Below are 23,322 nucleotides of genomic sequence, written 5' to 3' on the forward strand. Positions count from 1 at the left end.
CATCATTAGCTTCCTCACTTATTGGTGTAGGTGTCGCAGAAACAGTTTTCTGTGATGTACTACTTTCCTATAAAGGAGCAGGTACAGTTACCTCGTCAAGTTCTACTTTCCTCCCACTCACTTCTTTCGAGAGAAACTCCTTCTCTAGAAAGGATCCATTCTTAGCAACGAATGTCTTGCCTTCGGATCTGTGATAGAAGGTGTACCCAACAGTCTCCTTTGGGTATCCTATGAAGACACATTTCTCTGATTTGGGTTCGAGCTTATCAGGTTGAAGCTTTTTCACATAAGCATCGCAGCCCCAAACTTTAAGAAACGACAACTTTGGTTTCTTGCCAAACCACAGTTCATAAGGCGTCGTCTCAACGGATTTTGATGGTGCCCTATTTAACGTGAATGCGGCCGTCTCTAAAGCATAACCCCAAAACGATAGCGGTAAATCAGTAAGAGACATCATAGATCGCACCATATCTAGTAAAGTACGATTACGACGTTCGGACACACCATTACGCTGTGGTGTTCCGGGTGGCGTGAGTTGCGAAACTATTCCACAATTTTTCAAATGTACACCAAACTCGTAACTCAAATATTCTCCTCCACGATCAGATCGTAGAAACTTTATTTTCTTGTTACGATGATTTTCAACTTCACTCTGAAATTCTTTGAACTTTTCAAATGTTTCAGACTTATGTTTCATTAAGTAGATATACCCATATCTGCTTAAGTCATCTGTGAAGGTGAGAAAATAACGATATCCGCCACGAGCCTCAATATTCATCGGACCACATACATCGGTATGTATGATTTCCAACAAATCTGTTGCTCTCTCCATAGTACCGGAGAACGGTGTTTTAGTCATCTTGCCCATGAGGCACGGTTCGCAAGTACCAAGTGATTCATAATCAAGTGGTTCCAAAAGTCCATCAGTATGGAGTTTCTTCATGCGCTTTACACCGATATGACCTAAACGACAGTGCCACAAATAAGTTGCACTTTCATTATCAACTCTGCATCTTTTGGCTTCAACATTATGAATATGTGTATCACTACTATCGAGATTCATCAAAAATAGACCACTCTTCAAAGGTGCATGACCATAAAAGATATTACTCATATAAATAGAACAACCATTATTCTCTGATTTAAATGAATAACCGTCTCGCATCAAACAAGATCCAGATATAATGTTCATGCTCAACGCTGGCACCAAATAACAATTATTTAGGTCTAATATTAATCCCGAAGGTAGATGTAGAGGTAGCGTGCCGACCGCGATCACATCGACTTTGGAACCATTTCCCACGCGCATCGTCACCTCGTCCTTTGCCAGTGCCCGCTTATTCCGTAGTCCCTGTTTCGAGTTGCAAATATTAGCAACAGAACCAGTATCAAATACCCAGGTGCTACTGCGAGCTCTAGTAAGGTACACATCAATAACATGTATATCACATATACCTTTGTTCACCTTGCCATCCTTCTTATCCGCCAAATACTTGGGGCAGTTCCGCTTCCAGTGACCAGTCTGCTTGCAGTAGAAGCACTCAGTTTCAGGCTTAGGTCCAGACTTGGGTTTCTTCTCCTGAGCAGCAACTTGCTTGCTGTTCTTCTTGAAGTTCCCCTTCTTCTTCCCTTTGCCCTTTTTCTTGAAACTAGTGGTCTTGTTAACCATCAACACTTGATACTCCTTCTTGATTTCTACCTCCGCAGCTTTCAGCATTGCGAAGAGCTCGGGAATAGTCTTGTTCATCCCTTGCATATTATAGTTCATCACGAAGCTCTTGTAGCTTGGTGGCAGTGATTGGAGAATTCTGTCAATGATGCAATCATCCGGAAGATTAACTCCCAATTGAATAAAGTGATTATTATACCCAGACATTTTGAGTATATGCTCACTGACAGAACTGTTCTCCTCCATCTTGCAGCTATAGAACTTATTGGAGACTTCATATCTCTCAATCCGAGCATTTGTTGAAATATTAACTTCAACTCCTGGAACATCTCATATGCTCCATGACGTTCAAAACGTTGTTGAAGTCCCGATTCTAAGTCGTAAAGCATGGCACACTGAACTATCAAGTAGTCATCAGCTTTGCTCTGCCAGACGTTCATAACATCTGGTGTTGCTCCAGCAGCAGGCCTGGCACCCAGCGGTGCTTCCAGGACGTAATTCTTCTGAGTAGCAATGAGGATAATCCTCAAGTTACGGACCCAGTCCGTATAATTGCTACCATCATCTTTCAACTTTGCTTTCTCAAGGAACGCATTAAAATTCAACGAAACAACAGCACGAGCCATCTATCTACAATCAACATAAACAAGCAAGATACTATCAGGTACTAAGTTCATGATAAGTTTAAGTTCAATTAATCAAATTACTTAAGAACTCCCACTTAGATAGACATCCCTCTAATCTTCTAAGTGATTACGTGATCCAAATCAACTAAACCATAACCGATCATCACGTGAGATGGAGTAATTTTCAATGGTGAACATCGTTATGTTGATCATATCTACTATATGATTCACGCTCGACCTTTCGGTCTCCGTGTTCCGAGGCCATATCTGCATATGCTAGGCTCGTCAAGTTTAACCTGAGTATTCTGCGTGTGCAAAACTGGCTTGCACCCGTTGTAGATGGACGTAGAGCTTATCACACCCGATCATCACGTGGTGTCTGGGCACGACGAACTTTGGCAACGGTGCATACTCAGGGAGAACACTTCTTGATAATTTAGTGAGAGATCATCTTATAATGCTACCGTCAATCAAAGCAAGATAAGATGCATAAAAGGATACACATCTCATGCAATCAATATAAGTGATATGATATGGCCATCATCATCTTGTGCTTGTGATCTCCATCTCTGAAGCACCGTTATGATCACCATCGTCACCGGCGCGACACCTTGATCTCCATCGTAGCATCGTTGTCGTCTCGCCAATCTTATGCTTCCACGACTATCACTACCGTTTAGTAATAAAGTAAAGCATTACATCGCGATTGCATTGCATACAATAAAGCGACAACCATATGGCTCCTGCCAGTTGCCGATAACTCGGTTACAAAACATGATCATCTCATACAATAAAATTCAGCATCATGCCTTGACCATATCACATCACAACATGCCCTGCAAAAACAAGTTAGACGTCCTCTACTTTGTTGTTGCAAGTTTTACGTGGCTGCTACGGGCTTAAGCAAGAACCAATCTCACCTACGCATCAAAACCACAACGATAGTTTGTCAAATAGACTCTGTTTTAACCTTTGCAAGGACCGGGCGTAGCCACACTTGGTTCAACTAAAGTTGGAGAGACAGTCGCCCGCAAGCCACCTGTGTGCAAAGCACGTCGGGGGAACCGGTCTCGCGTAAGCGTACGCGTAATGTTGGTCCGGGTCGTCTCGTCCAACAATACCGCCGAACCAAGTATGACATGCTGGTAGGCAGTATGACTTATATCGCCCACAACTCACTTGTGTTCTACTCGTGCAAATAACATCAAACCATAAAACCTAGGCTTGGATGCCACTGTTGGGTTTCGTAGTAATTTCAAAAATTGTCCTACGCACACACAAGATCATGGTGATGCAAAGCAACGAGAGGGGAGAGTGTTGTCTACGTACCCTCGCAGACCGACTGCGGAAGCGTTGACACAACGTAGAGGAAGTAGTCGTACATCTTCACGATCCAACCGATCAAACACCGAAACTACAGCACCTCCGAGTTCGAGCACACGTTCAGCTCGATGACGATCCCCGGACTCCGATCCAGCAAAGTGTCGGGGAAGAGTTCCGTCAGCACGACGGCGTGGTGACGATCTTGATGCACTACAGCAGCAGGGCTTCGCCTAAACTCCACTACAGTATTATCGAGGAATATGGTGGCTGGGGCACCGCACACGGCTAAGGAATAGATCACGTGGATCAACTTGTGTGTTCTGGGGTGCCTCTGCCTCAGTATATAAAGGACTAGAGGGGGGGGAGGCTGGCCGGCCAAGGTGTGGCGCGCCAGGAGAGTCCTACTCCCTCTGGGAGTAGGATTCCCCCCCCCCCCCCAATCCTAGTTGGAATAGGATTCGCGGAGGGGGAAAAGAGAGAGAGGGGGCCGACCACCTCTCCTAGTCCTAATAGGACTAGGGGAAGGGGGAGGCGCGCAGCCCATGTAGGGCTGCCTCTTCTCTTTTCCACTAAGGCCCATCATGGCCCATTTAGCTCCCGGGGGGTTCCGGTAACCCTCTCGGTACTCCGGTAAAATCCCGATTTCAACCGGAACACTTCCGATGTCCAAATATAGGCTTCCAATATATCAATCTTTATGTCTCGACCATTTCGAGACTCCTCGTCATGTCCGTGATCACATCCGGGACTCCGAACAACCTTCGGTACATCAAAATGCATAAACTCATAATATAACTGTCATCGTAACCTTAAGCGTGCGGACCCTACGGGTTCGAGAACAATGTAGACATGACCGAGACACGTCTCCGGTCAATAACCAATAGCGGGACCTGGATGCCCATATTGGCTCCTACATATTCTACGAAGATCTTTATCGGTCAGACCGCATAACAACATACGTTGTTCCCTTTGTCATCGGTATGTTACTTGCCCGAGATTCGATCGTCGGTATCCAATACCTAGTTCAATCTCGTTACCGGCAAGTCTCTTTACTCGTTCTGTAATACATCATCCCGCAACTAACTCATTAGTTGCAATGCTTGCAAGGCTTATGTGATGTGCATTACCGAGAGGGCCCAGAGATACCTCTCCGACAATCGGAGTGACAAAATCTAATCTCGAAATACGCCAACCCAACATGTACCTTTGGAGACACCTGTAGTACTCCTTTATAATCACCCAGTTACGTTGTGACGTTTGGTAGTACCCAAAGTGTTCCTCCGGTAAACGGGAGTTGCATAATCTCATAGTTACAGGAACATGTATAAGTCATGAAGAAAGCAATAGCAACATACTAAACGATCGGGTGCTAAGCTAATGGAATGGGTCATGTCAATCAGATCATTCTCTTAATGATGTGATCCCGTTAATCAAATAACAACTCATTGTTCATGGTTAGGAAACATAACCATCTTTGATTAACGAGCTAGTCAAGTAGAGGCATACTAGTGACACTTTGTTTGTCTATGTATTCACACATGTATTATGTTTCCGGTTAATACAATTCTAGCATGAATAATAAACCTTTATCATGATTATAAGGAAATAAATAATAACTTTATTATTGCCTCTAGGGCATATTTCCTTCATATTGGACCCTTACTAAAGATGGTCCCTAGGCCACCACACCTTTTTCCATGGGCCTAGGGCAGGCCCTGGGTCAAGACAGTTGTTTTTCTCACAATCACTAAAGCCGGCTGAACGGTCAACACACCACGGTTGTTTTTTCTCTATAGCCAGCGGAACATTCAATAAGATGGCACCGACTAGGGCGACCTGGGCCCGCAGAGCACTTGACACTCTCCCCCGCTGTGTATTCAAGGGCTATAAGATTGACCCTGCCAACACGTGGTAGGTGTTTGCCCTAATTCCTGTTTCCCCAGTTCAAGGCGAGTAACGTGCAACCAGATGAACAGGCGCCGAAAGCAAGAGATCGGATTGCCCCTGTGTGGCGATCGCCTATAGTCATGCAGTGTGGATGGTGATAGGGTATGCATCCATACCCGAAGCGAATCACGTGAATCAAGCAACTTGGTGATTTCGCACTAAGAAAATTGTTAAGTCCCACGACCAGTTAGTGGACAACGACGGGGCATGTAGTATGGACAGCGCCGGGGCAGATAGCCATACGTGAATAAAATCACGTGAATCAATAGTCCGTGCGATTTCGCACGAAGAACTGGTTGAGTCCACACGACGGGGCATGTAGTGTGGACAGTGGTAGGGCATGCAACTATACGCGAGCGAATCACATGAATCATGGGACCTAGTGATTTCGCACTAAAAAATTAGTTGATTCCCAGGATCGGTTAGTGGACAGTGATAGTGCATGCATCCATACACGAAGGGAATCACATGAATCAAGCAACCCGCTGATTTCGCACCAAGAAACTTCTTGAATCCAATGATTGGCTAGTGGACAGCGACAGGGCATGCGGTGTGAACAATGATAGGGCATGCATCCATACGCGAAGTAAATTACATTAATCATGCAACCTGCTGATTTCACACGAAAAAAATATGAGTCCCATGATAGGATAGCGGACAACGACTGGACATGCAGTGCGAACAGTGATAGGGCATGCATCCATACGCGAAGTGGATCACATGAATCAAGCAACCTGCTGATTTCGCTCGAAGAAAATTGTTGAGTCTCACGACAGGATAGTAGACAGCGATGGGGCATGCTCTGTGAACCGTGATAGGGCATGCATCAATACCTAGGTTCACCGTTGTATTTTCGCCCCAGGGGAAACTCAAATCAAGGACCATTCAACATAAAATCAGAATAATAATCATTAAATATTATCACCATCACTTAAAGTGTATCCAAGAGCAATATTTATATGAAGGATCAATATATGTGGTAGGCCTGAGACCTTCACTAACATATTAGTACCAGTCCGGTAGGGTGTCAGATGCTGCAACCTGTTGTTGCACATCCGAGGGTGTGTGTTTTTCGTCTTTGGCCTCGACCTGTAACTAACTCTTATCCTACATTTCAATTAAAAGCTGCTTCGACAACCTTTTCGTAAAAAACAAACATATTAGAACCAGACCTTGGCGACTTGCCTGCTCCTGAGCCCATGCTTTGTCCTCCCGGCGTATCCAACATCCCAAAGGTTGTGACCTCCGTAAAATGTTCCAAAAAATATGGGACGTTCACAAAACATGTGTCCATAAGTTCTAAAGAAGTTTCAGATCCAAATTTGAAAAACATCAGGAGGTTTCAACCTAGCCAGACGAAAGATAGGCCGGCAGGCCCAATAATCCATAGCCCACAATCAGTCCACTTTGTTGTACACACGGCCGGCCTCCTTCCTCAGTTCTCCGCTCACTCCCATTCCGGCACTCCCACGGCAGCTCGCGTGAGTGATGGCCGCCGGAGACGAGGCTGGGAGCGACTCCGGAGGCGACGGCGCGGGGCCTGGCCAGGCCGCCCTCCAGGAGACGACTCAAGATCTGGTAAACGTTGAGATTCCTATCTACTAATTTGGCAGATTCCTATGAAAGCTTGTGCTCTCTCCCGATTCCAGGTCCTGATGTTGCAGTTTGGTTAGGGTTCTGGTCCCCGCGGCCGCCATGTTCTTGATTCCGCGCACGCAAACTGCCCGCGCTGTTAGGACCGGTCACGCTGTTAGGATTTTGGTCCAAGCTTCTTGTTCGGACGCGATTTCCTTAGGGTTCTTGATTCACCTCTTGCCTGACGACATGCTATCCGTACCGCACGAGGTGGCGTTGCGATCTTGTGATGCGTACTTATCTGATGGAACTGCGTGACATGTTTGCTTGATTTTCGCTGATGGGTTAGGATTAGTGTCGCCCAGAGGGGAAGAGGGGGCGGCCCTCGGCCGGTAGCTTATAGTAATTCAGAAGAAGGTGTGTTTGTTTTTTCCAGAACAGAGGAGTTCTTCCACTTATAGTAAAAAGTCAGAAATGTATACAAAGATTTGATTTTTTGATTCATGAGTAGAAACACACAATGCATTGATTAACTGCTCTGAAATTCTCACTTTTGTTGACAAATTGTGGATTGATTATAGGCGGTTTGCTCGATTTTCACTGAAGCATCAGTGTAGCTCATAGCTTAATTCAGAAGAGGGTATCTTTTTTTTCAGAACAGAGTATTTCTTCTACTCATAGTACAAACTCAACCGTTTCTACATTTAATTTTTTTTCACGGTGGAAACACGCAATGCAATGTGATTAGCTGTTTTGGAATTCCTACTAATGTGGAAAAGATGTGACTTTCTGTGGACGGATCAGGCAAGAAACTTGAAATGAACAAGGAGAATACTATTGATGATTGCCTCTTAAACTCTGAAATTGTAAAAGCAAGTTAATTACATTAGATTTGTGGTCTGGACATATTATGTACCATCTCTGCCTGATCTCGTTGTGGTAATCTTGTTATACAAAGCCTGACAAGTATTCTTTTCTTCTATGAAGCAAATGTCGTTTGTCAGGATGATGCAGACACACAGTCCACAATCATGGTCAGCCCTGCCATCAGAGCTTGCTGGTATGGTCCTTTGTCGCCTCCCTTCCCACGTTGACCGTGTGCGCTTCGCTGCTGTATGTCACCATTGGCGCTTCTCGAGACAAGAGCATAGCCTGCCCCCACCTTTACCATGGCTTGCATTCCCTGATGGAACCTTCTTCGGCCTTCCCCGTGGAGACGGGGCAAAAGAGTCCTTCAAGCTCCCAGTCAGTGCCAACTATTGTATCACCTGCGGTGACTGGCTTGTCTTCTCACAGAACGACACATGTTTCCTAATGAACCCCTTCTCCAAGATCACCTTGACGCTTCCTAAACTATCTTCTTTCTGTCTTGTGGATGAGCCTGTTGGAATTATTAATGGTCGTGATGTCGTGGATGAAGATATGTCTGGTCCTCTGCTACAGATGGATACTGCGATATCTCTGCGCAAGGTAATCAGGTGCTCGGGACTCCTTATTGCTGCCATCGTTGACATTGGGCCTCTTTGCACTGTTGCGTACTGCCAACCGGGTTCAACCACATGGCTGGTGAGTGGACTTGGCAGCAAAGGGTCGGTCATAGACATGATGTTCTATGAAGGTATGTTGTATGTCATTGACGAGTTCAACGACCTTTTGGCAATCAATGTCAGACAGGACAATGATAATTGCAAGTTAAGGGTTTCTCGGATCGAGCGTCTACTCGATGCTGCCCCCTGTGTCTTTAATTTGATCCACGGTGGCATCTCTTACTTTGAGTCGTATCTAGTTGAATCTCATTTTGCACTACTGCTGGTAAAGAGAACAATACTTGGTATATGTGATAATGACACGATTGGTGGTATCAAGCCAGTAGGGATCGAATTTGATGTGTGTCAGTCAGACTTCTAGTCCCGAAGTTGGGTGAAGGTGAGCGGTTTTGGGGATGACCAGGTATTGTTTGTCAGCCAAAGTTCATCCCAATCTGTTGACGTGTCTCAGTACAAGCTGAAGGGGGATTGCATCTACTTCATGGATGATGGCAGCTGTGACTGGTTCTGGAAGGATGCGCCAAGTTCTTGTGCGGTATATGACATGAGGGGTGGGGAGTGTTTCTTCATACCACTTCCGACAGGATCATGCAAGGACCTCAAAACGCCAGCAGCATGGCTTTTCCCTCAAAGCTGAGATAGATATTTTCCTCCATATGATTCATGATTTAGCTGATAGTTGAGCTATGGACGCTAACATTGTCAACTGGATGCTCTCAATCCAATCGCCGTGATTCGTTTGGATGTAGCATGTGTTTGTTTTGTCAGGTTTTGCATGTTGCAGCTGGAAGGCTCCCCCCCTCCTCCCCTGAGCTTTATGGTAATGTAGTCCTGCTGGGAAGCGGATGCTTGTGTTCTGTAAGCTATCTGGGAGACTTCACCTTTATTCCTATCTAAACTGAATTCGATTTGACATGTTCTTTGCAGTGCTCATCATGTGAAAATCTGCTCTATTCTTGTTAGTGGAGTTGTTTTCTTAGTACAGGTCTGTAGGGCAATCATATTCATAGTACCTTCTTGCGCTGCTATTGGATTTCATTTGTTGGGCTTCCAAACTGGATTCTTTGTTCTTTCTAGATTTGTCTTTCAGCTATTCGAATAATGACAATTGTCTGCAAGTGCAAGCTATTGATGTCGTACCTGGGGGCTGCAGCTCAATTGACATCACATTTGAGCAGCAAGTTATATACCTGTGCATTTGGTGCTCAAATTTTCATTTAATCTTTTGTCTTCTGTTCTAATCTGGTATTGCTCTCTTAGCAATACACACTGCTGGAAACGGAATGTCTTCTCTAGAATCCCCCCAGCCTTGGCACCGAGCACGCCGATTCAAGAGACATTAGGAGGGATCACTTGCTACGCTAATCATATGACAGCACCGACAAATGTTGTCAGCATACCTGAAAATATTGGTGACAAGAGTTGGACTGAAGATGCCAGTGCAAATATAGGCAAACAGTGTTGAAGACAAGAACCAGATAAACTTTCAAATAAGAAAGAGAGGCAACAACCAGATGTCGGTGCCGTGGAGGGGATAGTGTCAGAGAGAAGTAGCAGGGTCTTATCAGTACTAATGCAAAGGAGAGGGGCTTCCTTGGAATGCCTGTCAACCTTTGCACCAGCACCTCTGAATAGTGTGAAGAACCTTTCGGCGGAAACTATCAATTTTGTCCTGAATCAAACATAAGTCTACATCGGAGTGTGTCAAATGGGTAGGCGCAGTCCACGGAGAATTCTCATCTGTGGTATGACACAAGAATGGCATAACCTCCTACAGTAGGATGTAATAGGCAAACTGAAGCCTCGGCACAGCCATACATACCAAAAGAGACCCCTGTAGAAAGTGATGCCCCCAATAGACGCACTGAGGCATCTACTTGTATATATCCAGCAACCCCCTGATCCGAAGTTTGTTTCACCGGGATTCAACCGCGTCAGTAGCTAGCCTTGTTTGTACATAGCCACAGATGGTATAGCAGGATGCGTTTGTTGCACCTGCAGCGCTGCCACGTTCTATATTGTCAGCTAACCATTTCCATCTCTGGTTCGTACATAGCCACAGATGGTATAGCCGAAGAAGCTCTTGATGTTGTCATAGAATGCAGAGTTACGTGCCTACACTAGACTTTTACAAGTGAGGCTTTCATCCACTCTTGAACATCAAATGCTCTCATGAGTCATGACAATGGTGTTTCCTGACTTTAAACAGTCAAGGGTGTGTACCTGATGTATTGCCGTCAGCTGGTCATGTTTTGTAGAATTATAGTTCAACATGAAAAAAGAATGTGGTCCTCACCATTAGCTATTACACATAACCTGCAGAACATAATTGCAACAGCAGAAGTGCAGGACCATGAGTTTCTTCACTAATACATAGCACCCATGAGAAGATAATCCATGATCAAGAACATGGCTAGCTATATACTTATAGTTAGTAATTGGTTGTAAAGATAATATGAGTACAACCATTATAAAATTCACCTGCATATCCATCATCAACACTACATCGTGTGTGCCATGAACCCTTGGTATTCCTCTATCTTCATTTTTCAAAATCTGTGTGCCATTGCAGCAGCATGTATGCATCATGGAAGAGAATGTGGAGTCTTGATTATACATACTGAGAGCGTGGCCCAATTTTGAAGATTTGCTGGTGTCTCTGTTCTTCCTTCTAAATCTGATAGTACTTTCTAGTGTAGATATAACAATTAGATGTTCCCTTGTAAATGGCTAACAATTTTAAACTTGGTTGTAAGTAGGGAAGTCAAGTGAGGAACAACAAGCTACAGCAACATTTTGCAGGACTAATAAATCAACTACTACAAAAAATTTCGTTGTTTGTCAATCCTGGTGCTGATGTTTGCATTTGATTCAAGCATGCAACCAAGAATGGAATGGAATGGATCAAGAAGTAGAAAGGAATCAGACCTGACCTGGGCAGGGAAGTACCAGATGACATTGTCTTGGCTCCCCCGCCGGAGCAAGTGAAGGTGTGAAGGACATAGGTCCGGGTGAGGCTGCCGTGGCGCAGAACCTTGGCCTGGTTGTATTGCAGCAGCAGCTTCACGCACTCCACCTAGGTAGACCTGGTCTTTTCGGCCACCCTGGAGGGAGACCTCAGAAGCCGGAACTGGTGGTCTGGTCACCATCCTACCACTACCATAATCGTCAAAGGACCAAGGCAATTCATCTGAAGTGATGATTGTTAAAAAAAATGCTGTCATGCTCAGCTTCTAGCAAATATCGGGCAAGTGAACTGAGACACGGTTATTTATAATTTTATCTTGGAGTATAGTACATCAGCCGATAAGGATGCTGGGCAATCAAAAATTGAATTGACGGGTGGATAATCAAATTCAAACAAAGCACACGTTGACAAGCTGTGTGCTTGCCTCTTTTTTGTTAGACGATAGGCTTGTAGAGGTCGTGACAACTTGTAACAATGTTTTGTACGTGTGACTTGTTGTAACATGGCCGGTGGTTAGACTAGATTGATATCTATCTCCTTATCTTGTGTACAACTTGGAGTAGAGGTCAAGACTAATAACCACCGGCCGAACCCTGTAATCTTGTGCTATATAACACGTACGCGTCCCTGCCAGAGGTGTATATGCTTCCACCAATTCTTTCATGGTATCAGAGCAGGCCTTGACATCATCCATGGCAAGCTCTTCCACTTCCTTCCCATCCTCTCCATTTGTGCACGCCGCAACAGAGAAGTTTACGAGAAGGAACGAAGCTCTATGGCGCGCCACCGTCCTGTCAGCGATGAGGGGGGCTCGGATGGCGGAGTTCCTCGACGTCGAGCAGCCGGTGCCACCTCAGACCATTGAGGTCACCGGCGACGACGGCAAGACCAAGTCCAAAGCTCCTAACCCGGAGTTCTCCACGTGGTACGCGAGGGATCAGCAGGTGTTCTCGTATCTACTGACCTCGCTCCCGCATGAGATGGCAATTCAGGAGGCTACGTGCCACACCGCAGCCAAGCTGTGGAACACGGTGATGTGGACACAAACCTAGGGTAGGGTAATAGGCCTGGCCTATACATCCTACCCAAGGTCCTTGTCCTAAGAATGAATAAGTTCAAGAATCAGAAGAAGGGATCCGGCAAAGGTGTCGAGTGAAATCCACTCGACTTACGATCCACTCGATGATCCCAATTTATCCAGGTCACTCGACCATCGAACCACTCGACGACAAGAAGACCTAAAGCCGCTCTGCACGGCAACGGTCGGGCATTTACTCATATATTTAATAATCATTTGTAGCACTTTACTATGGACGTTACCTGTAACGCTCCTCCTTTATGAACATTGAACCCTGTGTAACGGAGGGGAGCTGGGGTCCTGACGCACTCTATATAAGCCACCCCCTCCTCTGGGACAAGGGTTCGCACCCCCTGTAACTCACACGCTTATAATCCAGTCGACCGCCTCCGGGCTCCGAGACGTAGGGCTATTACTTCCTCCGAGAAGGGCCTGAACTCGTAAAATTTGCGTGTACAACTCCTCCATAGCTAGGATCTTGCCTCTACATTCCTACCCCCTATTCTACCGTCAGACTTAGAACCACGACAGTTGGCGCCCACCTTGGGGCAGGTGTCGTAGCGACTTGTTGGAGAAGTTGCAATCTTTCCGATCCCCTTCATCATGGTTTCAGGCGGAGGTTTAACTGAGGGCTGCGAGATCCGTCTCGGCGCGCTCGTGTTCGTCGCCAACGACTCCGCTTGGCTTCAGGAGGCTCCACTCGACGTCGACGCACTCCCTGTCCGCGGGGCAACACACTTTCGAGCGTGCGTCCGCGGCGTCCTCCTGCGGCAGCCGTCGACCCAGTATCGGTCGGCTCTTGTGGCGTCCTCCCGCCCTGTCGCCCACCGGCGCAAGCGCTCCGGTCGATCAAGGCTTCAGCGGTGGGTGAGGCACGCGGTGTCTCGCCAGTCGGCCACCCCCCAAGTCGCGGCGATCGAGCCCGACGAATCTCTCTACGGCCTGTTCGACTGGCTCCGCAGAGACTGCATCCGAGTGCGACAGCAGTGATCCAGCGGCAGAGGTCCTGATGGTCGATGGACCTCGCTGTCCTCCCGGCTTCCCTCGCGCCGACGGTGGCGACGGCGGAGGCGATCCGTCGCATGCCCATGAGGAGTACCTCCCTGAGCCCCTCTCTTCGCAGCAGAGGGAAGAACTTCGCCGCCGGAACATGGATGCTCTTCACACTCCTATCGTTGGAGAAACCCCCGAGGCCCGGGCCTTGGAGGACGCGCGCCTGGCCAACCTGGCTGAGCGCACTCGTCTAGAAAACCTCCAGCGAGTACTCAACGAGCGTGCACGACAGCGGGTTCCAGAATCCAGTCGACGCCAACTTTTTCCACCTCCGACTCAGGTATATCAAACTCTGATCCAAAATCTTACAGCTGCAACTCGTATAGTAGAGTCAATTCAGCCCTCCCAGTCAGAAGCTGGCAGAGGTCTAATGCAGATCAGAGCTTTACTCTGGGCAGCGGGAGAGCAGAATACGGTCGTGTCACAGTCACGGAATAGGATCTATAGCAGGTCCGTTGTTGCAGATACAGTCCAGTCGGCTCACAGCCCAAGATCGCCCCCGAGGCGTGAGGGACGTGGAGACCGGCATGATCAACACAGAAACCGAGAGCAGTATGATCACCGACTCGATCGTGATGATCGTCGTCGAGTGCCTACCCCTCCCCAAGGAGTGGGTCATACGTGCCTCGACAGCAGGATGACAGACGCCCTCATAGTGTTGGGCGAAGGATTCCAGTCGACCCTAGAGAACCAGGCTTTGATGCGAGATCCATTCTCGTTCAGGGTTTGGTCGACAGGAACAGAGCTCACCGAGAAGGTCATGTCAGAGATGTACCCACCAACAGCAGAGTGCACATCTCAGGTCCGGAGTGCTTCAGCAGAGCCATCAGGGCCGCGGTGATTACTCCCAACTTCAGGTTGGCGACTGGAGTCAGTAAGTTCACTGGCGAGTCCAAGCCTGATACTTGGTTTGAGGACTACCGAGTGGTTGTTCAGATTGGCGGCAGCAATGATGAAGTGGCCATGAAACACCTGCCTCTGATGTTGGAGGGCTCGGCCAGAGCATGGCTGAATCAATTAGCACCCAACAGCATTTATACTTGGGAAGATCTTGCCCGAGTGTTTGTCAAAACGTTTGAAGGAACATGTAAACGACCAGCAGGGTTGACAGAGCTGCATTCTTGTGTGCAGAAGACAAATGAAACTTTGAGGGATTATATCCAGAGATGGATCACACTGCATCACACAGTGGAGAACGTGTCTGATCACCAAGCAGTTTGTGCCTTCAAGGAAGGCATCAAATATCGAGAGTTGAACTTGAAGTTCGGTCGGACCGGAGACATGTCTCTGAGTCGAATGATGGAGATTGACACCAAGTATGCTAATGGTGAAGAAGAAGATCAGCTCCGGAGTAGCAAGCACAAATCAGTCGCCCATGAAACCGGAGGAGGAAACTCCAGTCGGAAGCAGAAGCGCAAAGCCGAGCCAGCTGCTCCTGGAGAAACCTTAGCCGTGACTCAAGGAAAATCCAAAGGGAAGCCCAAGGGGCCATGGAACCCTAAGAAAATAAAAGATCAAGATGGAAATGATGTGCTGGATTTGCCATGCCACATCCACACAAAGAAAGATGAAGAAGGTAAAATCATTTACCCGAAGCATACCACTCGGCAGTGTCGGCTCCTAATCCAGCAGTTTCAAGAGAAACAACCCAAAGACAAGGAAAAAGAGTCAGACAAGGTTGAGGACAAAGAAGAGAGTGATGATGGTTACCCTCACGTCAATTCCACTCTGATGATTTTTGCTGATGTTGAGAGCAAGAGTTGACTGAAAGTCATCAACAGAGAAGTGAATATGGTTGCTCCGGCGACGCCCAGTTATTTGAAATGGTCTCAGACTGCCATCACATTCGACTAGTCCGATCACCCGACGCACATAGCCACCCCTGGGAGGCAAGCTTTGGTGGTCGATCCAGTTGTCGAAGGTACTCGACTGACTAAAGTCTTGATGGATGGTGGCAGTGGCCTGAATATTCTGTATGCAGAGACGCTGAAAGGGATGGGCATTCCGATGTCCAGACTTAGTGAAAGCAGTATGAGTTTCCATGGAGTCATTCCAGGCAAGAAGGCTGAATCACTCGGCCAGATTGCTCTTGACGTGGTTTTCGATGATTCCAAGAATTACTGCAAAGAAAAGCTGACATTTGAAGTTGTGGATTTCTAGAGTGCTTATCACGCTATTCTGGGCATGCCGGCTTATGCACATTTCATGGCTTGACCATGCTATGTGTACCTTAAATTGAAGATGCCTGGTCCCAAAGGTGTGATCACTATCACTGGCAATCGAAAGAAGGCAGAAGACTGCTTCCAGAAGGGCTCGAGGATCGCCGATGCGCAGATGGCTGTAGTGGAATTGCAGGAGTATCAGAAAAATGCAGATCCGAGTGATTTGTTGCGAGCTAAGAAGCCTGCAATGGATTCAACATTTCAGTCGTCCGGTGAGACGAAACCGATTCATATCCACCCGACTGATCCCAATGCTGCTCCGACCCACATTTCAACAACACTCGACTCCAAATAGGAAGAAGCGCTCATCCAGTTCCTCCGTGAGAACTGGGACATCTTTGCATGGAAACCTTCTGACATGCCAGGTGTTCCCAGGGGACTGACTGAGCATTGTTTGCGAGTCGACCCAAAGGTAAAACCGGTCAAGGAACATCTCCGACGGTCTGCCGTACAGAAGAGAAAAGCAATCGGTGAAGAAGTGGCTCGGCTCCTGGCAGCTAAGTTTATTCGAGAGATTTACCACTCCGAGTGGTTAGCTAATGTTGTCATGGTCCCTAAGAAAGACGATTCACTTCGCATGTGCATCGACTTCAAGCATATCAATTGGGCCTGCCCGAAGGATCACTTTCCTCTCCCCCACATCGATCAAATAGTCGATTCGACTGCGGGGTGTGAGCGTTTGTCCTTTTTGGACGCCTATTCCAGGTATCATCAGATCCGTCTGTATGGACCTGATGAAATTAAAACAGCTTTCATCACCCCATTCGGGTGCTTCTGTTATGTCACTATGCCATTCGGTCTGAAGAACGCTGGAGCCACGTTCATGCGGATGATTCAGAAGTGTCTACTCACTCAAATCAGTCGGAATATGGAAGCGTACATGGATGACATTGTGGTCAAGTCACGTAAAGGTTCCGACCTACTGGCTGACCTTGCTGAATCCTTTGCCAACCTTAGAAGGTATGATATCAAGCTTAATCCATCAAAGTGCACATTCGGAGTTCCAGGAGGAAAGTTACTCGGTTTTCTCGTTTCCGAACGAGGGATCGATGCTAACCCCGAGAAAGTTGGTGCCATACTTCGAATGAAACGTCCTGTGCGTGTGCGTGATGTCCAGAAGCTTACTGGTTGTTTGGCCGCCCTATGTCGATTCATTTCCAGACTCGGTGAGAAGGCGCTGCCTCTCTACCGACTGATGAAGAAGTCAGATAAGTTTGAGTGGACTCCCGAAACTGATGCAGCGTTTGCAGAGCTAAAAGCCCTGCTTTCCACCCAGCTGGTGCTTGCTGCCCCAATCAGCAAAGAGCCTTTACTGCTTTATATAACAGCCACTGGACAAGTCGTTAGTACAGTACTTATGGTCGAGCGAGAAGAAGAGGGAAAAGCCTATAAAGTTCAGCGCCCGGTTTATTATGTTTCTAAAGTTCTAACTCCGTCAAAACAGAGATATCCGCACTATCAGAAGCTTGTTTATGGGATTTACATGACCACGAAGAAGGTTGCACACTATTTCTCTGACCACTCCGTTATAGTCGTCAGCGACGCTCCATTATCAGAGATTCTGCACAACAGAGATGCTACTGGTCGAGTGGCAAAATGGGCGATTGAACTCCTTCCCTTAGATATTATGTTTGAGGCAAAGAAAGCTATCAAGTCCCAAGCAATAGCTGATTTCCTCGCCGAGTGGATCGAACAGAAAATGATGACTCAAGTTCACTCGGAGCACTGGACCATGTTCTTTGACGGTTCCAAGATGCTGAATGGTTCTGGTGCCGGGGTGGTACTGGTATCCCCCCGAGGAGACAAGCTCAGATATGTACTCCAGAATATGAAGCACTCTTATATGCGGCGTCCGTCGCCTCATGGTCTATGGCGACTCGGATTTGGTGGTCAATCAAGTGATGAAAGAGTGGGACGTCAGAAGCCCAGCCATGACTGGCTACTGCAATGCGGTGAGAAAGTTGGAAAAGAAGTTTGAGGGGTTAGAGCTCCATCATATACCCCGACTGAAAAATCAAGCAGCCGATGATTTGGCGAAGATAGGTTCCAAGAGAGAAGCCATTCCCAGCAATGTGTTTCTGGAACACATTCACACACCGTCAGTTCAAGAAGATCCTTTTACAGAAGAGCCCCCGCAACCTAAGAGCGCCACAGATCCGATTGAAGTCGAGGTCCCGGCCATGGTCGACCTAATCATGGAGGTTCTGGTCATCACTCCCGACTGGACAGTACCTTACATTGCGTACATCCTTAGGAAAGAACTCCCAGAAGATGAAGAAGAGGCTCGACAGATCGTCCGTCGATCCAAAGCCTTTACTGTGATAAGAGGACAATTGTTCAGGGAAAGTGTGACTGGGGTCAGTCAGAAATGCATAACGCCAGAAGAAGGTCGAATGATCCTCAATGACATCCACTCGGGGACATGTGGCCACCATGCGTCCTCTCGGGCCATAGTGGCTAAAGCATACCAAGCTGGGTTTTATTGGCCACGAGCAAACGAGATGGCGAAAGATATAGTCGACAGATGTGAAGGCTGCCAGTTTTACTCTGATATGACTCACAAACCAGCGTCAGCTCTGAAGACCATTCCCCTCGTCCGGCCCTTTGCTGTTTGGGGATTGGATATGATTGGGCCACTGAGAACTGGTAGAAGCGGCTTCACTCATGTGCTGGTAGCAGTCGACAAGTTTACCAAATGGATTGAAGCTAAACTGATCAAGAATCTTGAAGCCAGCACCGCTGTCAGTTTCATCAGAGAATTGACATTCAGATATGGAGTTCCACACAGCATCATCACTGACAACGGGTCGAACTTCGATTCTGAGGAGTTTAGAGCTTTCTGCGCTTCTCAAGGCACATGAGTCGACTATGCTTCAGTCGCTCACCCGCAGTCGAATGGACAAGCAGAAAGGGTAAATGGCCTAATTCTCAAGGGACTGAAACCTCGACTGATGCGTGATCTCAAACACGCAGCAGGCGCCTGGGTCGATGAACTTCCATCAGTACTTTGGGGTTTGAGGACAACTCCTAATCGGTCGACTGGACGAACTCCTTTCTTTTTGGTCTATGGAGCCGAAGCTGTTCTGCCGAGTGACCTGCTCCACAATGCACCCCGAGTCGAGATATTCTCCGAAGAGGAAGCAGAACAAGCCCGACAGGATTCAGTCGATCTCTTAGAGGAAAAGAGAGAGATGGCCTTGATCCGGTCGACCATTTATCAGCAAGATTTGCGTCGATTCCACGCCAGAAACGTGAAGGGTCGAGCCTTTCAAGAGGGAGACTTGGTTCTTCGAGTGGATCAACAAAAACCACACAAGCTCGCCCCTGCTTGGGAAGGTCCCTTCATTATCACCAGAGTTCTCCACAATGGAGCATACCATCTTTACAACGTCGAGCATCAGAAAGACGAGCCACGAGCTTGGAACGCGGATCTGCTCCGCCCCTTTTATACTTAAGTACTCACTCGGATGAGATGTAATAAGTAATACCTTTGTAGTTTATTTATCAAAAATAAGAGCTTTATAATTATCCTAAACGATTGTTGTCGCTTTTATTTAAGTCTGAAATCCCCCAGTGGGTGGCTTAGCTGTGAATCTGCTTCGCCTAAGTTCGAAAAATCCTACCGAGTGGTGAGCAAGCCTCTCACTCGGGGACTTAGCTGTGAATCCATTTCGCCTAAGTTCGAAAAATCCTACTGAGTTGTGAGCAAGCCTCTCACTCGGTGGTTTAGCTGCGAATCCGTTTCGCCTAAGTTCGAAAAATCCTACCGAGTGGAGAGCACGCCTCTCACTCGGTGGCTTAGCTGCGAATCCGTTTTGCCTAAGTTCGAAAAATCCTACCGAGTGGTGAGTAAGCCTCTCACTCGGTGGCTTAGCTGCGAATCCGTTTCGCCTAAGTTTTAAAAAAAGTCCTACCGAGTGGAGAGCGATCCTCCCACTCGGGGGCTTAGCTGCAGTCCAGTACTCGCCTAACTTTAAAAAAAATCCTACCGAGTGGAGAGCGATCCTCCCACTCGGGGGCTTAGCTGCAGTCCAGTACTCGCCTAAGTTTAAAAAATCCTACCGAGTGGAGAGCAATCCTCCCACTCGGGGGCTTAGCTGCAGTCCAAGTACTCGCCTAAGTTTGAAAAATCCTACCGAGTGGAGAGCAATCCTCCCACTCGGGGGCTTAGCTGCAGTCCAAGTACTCGCCTAAGTTTGAAAAATCCTACCGAGTGGAGAGCAATCCTCCCACTCGGAGGCTTAGCTGCAGTCCAAGTACTCGCCTAAGTTTGAAAAATCCTATCGAGTGGAGAGCAATCCTCCCACTCGGGGGCTTAGCTGCAGTCCAAGTACTCGCCTAAGTTTGAAGCACATCCCCATCCGCAAGGACGACGAGGTGCAGGTCAACTGTAACCTTCTCCTTCGGAGCTACTCTGCAAATACAATGTGCGCTCCATCCCTATTCGTAAGGACGGCGAGGTGCAGGTCAACTGCAACCTTCTCCTTTGGAGGTGCGCCACAAATACAATGTGCGCTCCATCCCTATCCTTAAGGACGACGAGGTGCAGGTCGACTGCAGCCTTCTCCTTTGGAGCTGCGCCACAAATACAATGTGCGCTCCATCCCTATCCGCAAGGACGACGAGGTGCAGGTCGACTACAACCTTCTCCTTCGGAGCTGCGCCACAAATACAATGTGCGCTCCATCCCTATCCGCAAGGACGACGAGGTGCAGGTCGACTGCAACCTTCTCCTTAGGATCTATGCCACAAGTACAATGTGCGCCCCATCCCCATCCGCAAGGACGACGTCGTGTAGGTCGACTGCAATGCGCGCCCCATCCCTACCTGCAAAGACGATGAAGCGCAGGTCGACTGAAATCACTACCTCAGAGCTGCATCTCAAACACAAAGATTATTCCGAGTGAAGAACAAATTCCACTCGAAGGCAAACGCAAGCATATTCAGAAATAAACCAAGTTCGGATAAATCCTAAGGTTCCGAACGATGGATCAAAAGTATTCGAGCATCAAGCCCGAAGAAGTTTAACGGTTACACAATCATTCGGTATACCGAGGAAAATAAAAGTGAAGCTTAATGTTTTTCGGTCACGCATCAGGAGAAGGACTGGCTGGGTCGCAGAAACTGTCAAGGTCGATGCTGTCTGCAATGCGAGTGGCGGCGGCAAGGAAGGTGTCCATGAAAGACTGGAAAGTGTGCCTCTTCGTGTTAGCAACCTTGAGCTCCGCCAGCTTGTCTTCTTTGGCATCCTTACATTGCACTCGGACCAGAGACAAGGCGACGTCAGCACCACAGCGAGCGGATGACTTCTTCCATTCTTGCACGCTCTCAGGGATTTGATTCAGTCGATCCATCAGGCACTCGAGATCTTGAGACAGTTCTGCCTGAGGCCAAAGTTCTGCATCAACCCGAGTCATTGCAGCTTTCAGACAGGCCAGATAAGCAACCGCGCTGTCCATACGAGACTCCAGCCGCATCACGTTCATCGCAACATCATCCTTGACTGGACAGTTGATGGGATCAAGACCCGTCTCGACTCGCCCAGTTTCTGCTTCAAAGTCTTGGCAAAACTCTGCACAGTCGAGTGAATGATGAGTCGACAGTACAATTAGACTTGTCAGTCGACAGAAATAAGACAGATTAATCAGTACCTTCAAGTTTCAAGACCAGCTTCGCAGCAAGTTGGCCCAGATAAGACTCTAGCTCGCCATTCTTGGCCTTGAGACTTCCAATTTCGTCGGTCAGTTTCTCCTTGTCTTTCTTTAGTCGCTCGACCTCTTGATTGGCGTCAGAAACAGCAGTCTTCAGCTTGGAGTTTTCTTCTTCTAACATGCTGACTGAAGCAAGCTTATTGTCAGCAAGCGCTGTCTTCTCGCGCGCCTCCTTCTGCGCCGCAGCTAGATCCAGATCCTTCTTCTCCAAAGCCTGCTTCATTTTCTCTAAAGAAATAACATTCTTCAGACGGGCTTGGAATTGGCGGTTTTCACTACATACATCTGCTCGAGTGGAGTCACTCGGTTCAAAAAAATGGAAAGGGAAAGTGCCAGCAGTGGGATAAACACTCGGCGATTGATTACCTCCCATGGCAGCTACTTCGTCACGAGCGCTCTTGAGATTCTTCCTGGCCAATTCCAGATCAAGGTTGAGGCTGATTTGCTGTTTGTTCATTGCAGAAAGCTGAGCCCCAAGATCACAAGATTTCTGCAGTCACAAGCCATATCAGTCGACAGATATAAAAAGACATCACAATGTTAGCTACTCTAAGACTACCACCAAATCAAACATTCAATGGCAGCCTCGGGGACTACACCCAGTGGGTGCACTTAGCGTGCCCCCACTGATTTTGCAAAAAAAAGAAGAAGGTTCTCAGACCACAGTCGACTGCCCGCAGTCACCTATGGTCTCGGGGACTACACCCAGTGGGTGCACTCAGTGTGCCCCCACTGGTTTCGATTCCACTCGGCGTGGTCTGCCCAGCTCGAGTCGCAAAAAAACAAGAGAGGTTCCTATTCTCAGACCACAGTCGACTGCCGCAGTCACCTATGGTCTCGGGGACTACACCCAGTGGGTGCACTCAGCGTGCCCCCACTGATGCAAAGATTAAGTTTGAATCGACACAAAGATACATACAACATCAAAATAGCCACACCCCGGTGGGTGATTAGACAAGAAATACGGTCGATTGGAAAGTCGACTAACCTGGACATTGGCTTGCAGAGCAGCTCCGGCGTTGAAGGCTACCTGACTAGCCTCATGCACCATTTTCATCTGTCCCATCACAAGATTCAACTGGAGAAGAGCTTCCTTGGCAGCAGCTGGTGGATCGTCTGGAGTTTGATATGCAGTGAAAAGTGATGGAGGCTGAGCAATCGAAGCAGCCGCCGGATCTGAAGCTGGGAGTTGTATCAGCGCGGCAGAAGTCTGAGTAGCTGATCCTGAGGGGCAGTCAGTCGACAGCGGAACCGCGAAGGTGACGTTGGTTCGAGCTTGATCCGACAATCGCTCAACCGTCGTCCCAGGCGTCACAGTCGACCGAGGAACCTGAACTTCAGGCGCTTTCCCGCTCGTTTCCTTGTCCTTCCTCCTCCCTCTCAGCGGCACTTCTTCGTCATCGTCCGGGAGCACAACAACATCTCGTGGATCTGCAAGAAACAGAGAAAGCCATAAGGATAACTGTCAAACCATTCAGTCGACCAGGCGAATTCGAATCGACCAGACTTACTGGCTTTGGAGGTGACGGCGTCGTCAGCTTCCTCGTCGGCTGGAGTCCTGTCAATATCCATGTCGGTCGCGGCTGAGGTCGGGCTACACTAG

At 47.8% G+C, this 23,322-nt stretch overlaps 1 protein-coding gene across 1 annotated transcript; it reads left to right on the forward strand.

The window, feature by feature from the left end:
* Positions 1-6,955: 6,955 nt before the first annotated feature.
* LOC125544211 lies at positions 6,956-9,620 on the forward strand. Its single transcript, XM_048707816.1, has 2 exons — positions 6,956-7,143; positions 8,128-9,620. The coding sequence occupies exons 1-2, from the start codon at positions 7,054-7,056 to the stop codon at positions 9,046-9,048; spliced, it is 1,011 nt and encodes a 336-aa protein (XP_048563773.1). The 5' UTR covers positions 6,956-7,053; the 3' UTR covers positions 9,049-9,620.
* Positions 9,621-23,322: the final 13,702 nt, after the last annotated feature.

This window comes from Triticum urartu, chromosome 1, assembly GCF_003073215.2.
Source record: "Triticum urartu cultivar G1812 chromosome 1, Tu2.1, whole genome shotgun sequence".
NCBI lineage: Eukaryota > Viridiplantae > Streptophyta > Magnoliopsida > Poales > Poaceae > Triticum > Triticum urartu.